The sequence below is a fragment of the Trypanosoma equiperdum genome (genome assembly GCF_001457755.1).
Source record: "Trypanosoma equiperdum strain OVI genome assembly, contig: ctg_1433, whole genome shotgun sequence".
Taxonomy (NCBI): Eukaryota; Euglenozoa; class Kinetoplastea; order Trypanosomatida; family Trypanosomatidae; genus Trypanosoma; species Trypanosoma equiperdum.
Window position 1 is genome coordinate 1 of NW_027123431.1, and position 4298 is coordinate 4298.

At 45.9% G+C, this 4298-nt stretch overlaps 1 protein-coding gene across 1 annotated transcript; it reads right to left on the reverse strand.

The window, feature by feature from the left end:
* Positions 1-1462: 1462 nt before the first annotated feature.
* TEOVI_000659000 (uncharacterized protein) lies at positions 1463-3751 on the reverse strand (the record flags this gene model as incomplete). Its single annotated transcript, XM_067221406.1, has 1 exon — positions 1463-3751. The coding sequence occupies one exon, from the start codon at positions 3749-3751 to the stop codon at positions 1463-1465; it is 2289 nt and encodes a 762-aa protein (XP_067077507.1).
* Between the last annotated feature and the right edge of the window lie 547 nt (positions 3752-4298).

A 4298-nucleotide genomic window follows, 5' to 3' on the forward strand; every position in this document is an offset into this window, starting at 1 on the left:
CACGTCACTCAGCTTGCTAGCACCCTTACACGTTATTATGTTCAACATTGTGAGTGTTATGTGACTCTTTGGGATCGGAGAAGTGAGGGAATTATAATTCAACTGCTTTCGATGTGGATGAACGGATGAAAGACGTAATTAAATTATTATATGCCTTTACATTTTTGTAATTGCATGCCGCTTTATGTTAATTATTGTAATTTTCGTACACGGAGGCGAAGAAGTATGTATGTCTTTGTAACTTTTTCTTAAACAAACAGTTGTAGCAGAGTTTGATTTTGTTAACGTTTACTTCCATTTTCATGGTGCCCGTAGCCGTTATTCCGCTGTTTTTCAAACTGCGAGATGGAACATGTTTCTTTGACCGTCAGCGCCCGCTCCACATTGTATTTAGTGTAATTTTATGCACCAACTCAACGTCGCTACTTCATTTAACATTAACTCATTTGGGGGTGCCCGCTGAGCCGGTGTACAACCACCAGGCTATTGATTTTTGTGTTGTTGTTAAGTCCTTTACCTCGTGAGAAACGTGCGATCCCGGTGAGGCCTGCACTTCACACTTTTTTTTTTTTGGAGCGTCCACAACGATGGTAGAATTTTTTTTCTAATAGTTACCACCATTTCCCAAATAGCCGTCTGGTAATAGGCGTAGTGAAGCAAAACTTTCGTTAGTCTCTCGCTACTTTACTCCTACGTCACTGGATTCTGTCCCTCCATGTGGTGAAGCTGACACGGTATGCATCATCCACGCAGCACGTGTGCTCTGTTATCGGTGTTACCTTATTATTGTCTTTCTTACTCCCCCATTTCTACCATGTTTTATCAACCCAATAAACTGCACAGTTGTAACTTTAGACCTCCCTCCCATCCACCGACGGAAACAACGTGAGCACGGCAGTTTGGCCCTACTGGTGCCGGTGCCGGTGCCGCAAATGGTTTTCGCTTCCTTTCACGTTACGCGGCAGGTGGTGAGAATTATTGTAGTTGGAGTGGCGAAAAGAATAGGGACACTGATGTGCAACATTGCCTCACATACGCCACCACCTCACCACACACAACACAGAGAAAGGGTTAAAAGAAAACAAAAGATACAAGGCTGCGTCAGCTGCTAGCGCCTTCGACGCTGAAACCAAGTCCTTCTTTGGCGGTGTCGTAACTACAAAACTAAGCGAATTCAGAAATAAAGAGAGAGAGAGAGATAAAATAAATACCTCAGTTGACGCGGGCGAATTGGCATATCGGTTGACTCCCGATCTCTAATGTGTCCCAAGCAGTGAAAGAGAGGAAATAAATCAACAAGTTACTCTGTATAAACAGGGAGGGAACAAGAAAGTTTGTAAGGGGATGGTGTCTTTGTTGTAGATTCCTCTCCTCTCTTTCTCCTACTTATACCACCTATTCCCCTTCAACAGGTACTCACTTATTACCTCTTAAGCTACCGTATTAAGACCCCCTTCGAAGCCTACTTCCCTTGTAGGCGCTCTTTCTCCATTTCCAGAAGCATTTGTTGTTCATCACGCTTAGATACTTTACCTTTCGTAGGCATTTGCTGCTGAAAGGAAGCTGCCTCCTTCAAGAACTTCCTGAGTAGCTGATTATCCTGCTGTCGCTTCTCGAATTCATTGCGATGCTGGGCAAGAAAGTTCTCCCGCGCGGCAGCCCGCTCCGCCTTGTGCTTATCCGCCTCCTCTTCTTCGATGGTCCTCCGCCTGGGGATCTCCAGTTCTCGGCACGCCCGTTCAAAGTGATTCATCCTAGTCACGTCCGCAGCCTTTTCCTGTGTGGTGATCTTTAGGTGGTCAGCCAAAAGCTTCGTTACCTCCTGCACGAAATCGTTAGAATTCTTCTGAGCGATAATATCCTTGATGAGGAACCCCTTGTACTTCTCGCGAAGGCGGCGCAGCAGCAACTTCCGCCTCTCTTGATTAACGTATTCGTTGTACTTTGCAATGCCCTGCGATTCCTTAGCGAGGTCAGCTGCCTCTTTCTTTTTCTTTTCGTTCTCTATACGCTCGGCCCTCTCCTTAGAGCGTTTCTCCCTCTCCCTTAATTTGGCGTCCTTCCTACGCTGCTCGGCAGCTTCCTCGCAACTCTGCTGTTGGTTGTAAAGATTTCTGGTACGTTCGTGGACGAGGCGGAGATGATCAGGTTTAATGTCCAGCTTCCGGCGTGACGCAGCTGGTTGGAGTTGCACATGTTGGGCCAAAGTGTCAAACGCCTCGAGTACCTTTATTTTCGTGGCGTTGCTGAAGGTAATAGAATTTGTTTTGTGATCAATCTCTACAGTGATTCCCGACTCGTGTAAAATGTACGGTTCAATTTCGTTCACGTAGGCACCCTCTGATTGCTCACTCTCCCATATCCGAAGCGACGACGCCTCCACCCGCGTCACCTTCGTGGCCATGTACTCCAAAAAGCGCTTCATCACTACCTTGCGAAGCGGCTGTTGATACTTCTCAAGGCTTTGGTCCTTCTGGACAACCTGCGATACTTGTGCAATGGCCCTGCTGGAAGCCTCACCATCAAATACCTCATTTCGCAGTAGCTCCACAACGGCAACTACACCCTTAGGGGCGGCCTGAAGCAGCTGCATTTGTTGCATACGCTGCACTAAGAAGTTCCGCGACGGAGCCTCTTTGAGGTCAAGTAACTTTGCAATTTGCTCATTCTTCTGAAAAAAAGAGTCAGAACCGCGGGCAAAACTCTCTCTTCCTTTGATGTTCGGAACACAGAGAGTAGCGAGGACCGCCCTCGACAACAGCGACTCCTTACGCTCATCATCAGCTAGAAATGCGGCAGAGAGTAAGCAGTGAGCATGGAATGAGTAGCAGGAGCACTCCCAGAAGAGTGTAGCCATCACAAGATAAGCGTCACTCTGACTTTTCCGGAAATCCTCATGTTGCTTTGTTTTGGCCAGCACCTTCGTGAAGCACTCTAGGGTTCTCCACGCTCCCTGCCAATTGCTCACAGCAATCAACGCTTCGAGGAGTTGGCAAAATACACTCACGGTTTTCTGTGCTGCGGTCACGTCTTTGTGGAAGCTCTCGCGGTCAATCTTTAGGGCATCGGCTGCCCTGGTCGAGTACGCCTTGTTTGTTTTTGGCCGTATAGGGTATAACAGAAACCTCAAGAAGAAACGCACGAAGCTGTCCGCCACATGGCCGATGGCTGCCCTGAACTTGTACGTCCTGCAGAGTTCAATCAACTTCTCTGTGGTTTCAAGGTAAATGGGGAGAAGCTTCCCGGAGTGCCCAATCACATTGAAGGTCAACATTTCTCTAGCAACCTCTCCCACAATTTTCTCCGCCGGAACGAGGTACAAATCCTTTACCCGCTGATCGATGGAAATGCCAGAGAGGGAGGAAAGTATTAAGTCGCACTCACTGCGCTTAGCTTTAGTTTCATCAACCTTATCATAGGCCCATTTGCACCGCTTATCGAGGTGATCCAATGTCGTGTTAACGATATGTCGTGTGCCATCTTCAAGGTGCTGATTGCCGCTTACTTTCCTGTTATTCCAGCGGAAGGCGGGGAACAGGAGATCAACCTTCACACCGTGCACTTGACTGAGACACAACTCAATGAGGAGACTCACAGCCTCTTTATACATAGGACCATAACGCACCTTGTTATCCGACAGGGAATGCAAAGCATCAATAGCATCCAGAAACTTTTTCTCCTTCTTGAGCTCCAGGGCCTTATTGAGGCAACCACGCGCCTTGTCATCCGAGTTTACTTCCGCTTGCAACATCCTTCCTTTCTCGTTTGTTCTTTTATTATTATTATTATTATTTTTCCTGTTGTTATTGTTGTTGGCTAACGGTTATATTTCCTCCTTTTTTTTCTTCTTTTCTACTTCGTTATTTGCCACCTGTACTTCTTACTTAATCCTTTCCTTCTCCTCACTCCAGTCACCCAAAACAAAAGAGTACCACGCACCGTTACTCGTCCCCTTTTATATTACTGTTAATATTTTTGACTGTTATTAGTGGTGCAACCTTTTTGTTGCTATTACTACACCTTATCCAATAAACAACAATCCGTAACGAAGTGAACGATCCTCCCACCTGAAAAGGAAAGGCCGCGGGCAACGAAGCAAAATAGGCAGCCGATATTGAAAATGTGAGATAGCGTATGACGGTCCAAAAAAAAAAAAAAGTAATGAGGAAGTAAAGCAAGTGAAACAGCGTGGTTAAAATAAATAAAAAAAAGTAATAATAATAATAATAATAACAGTGAGCAAACATACCCAATAATTTTCTTCCTCTTTTCTTCTTGTTTAGGTTTGCTTCCTCATT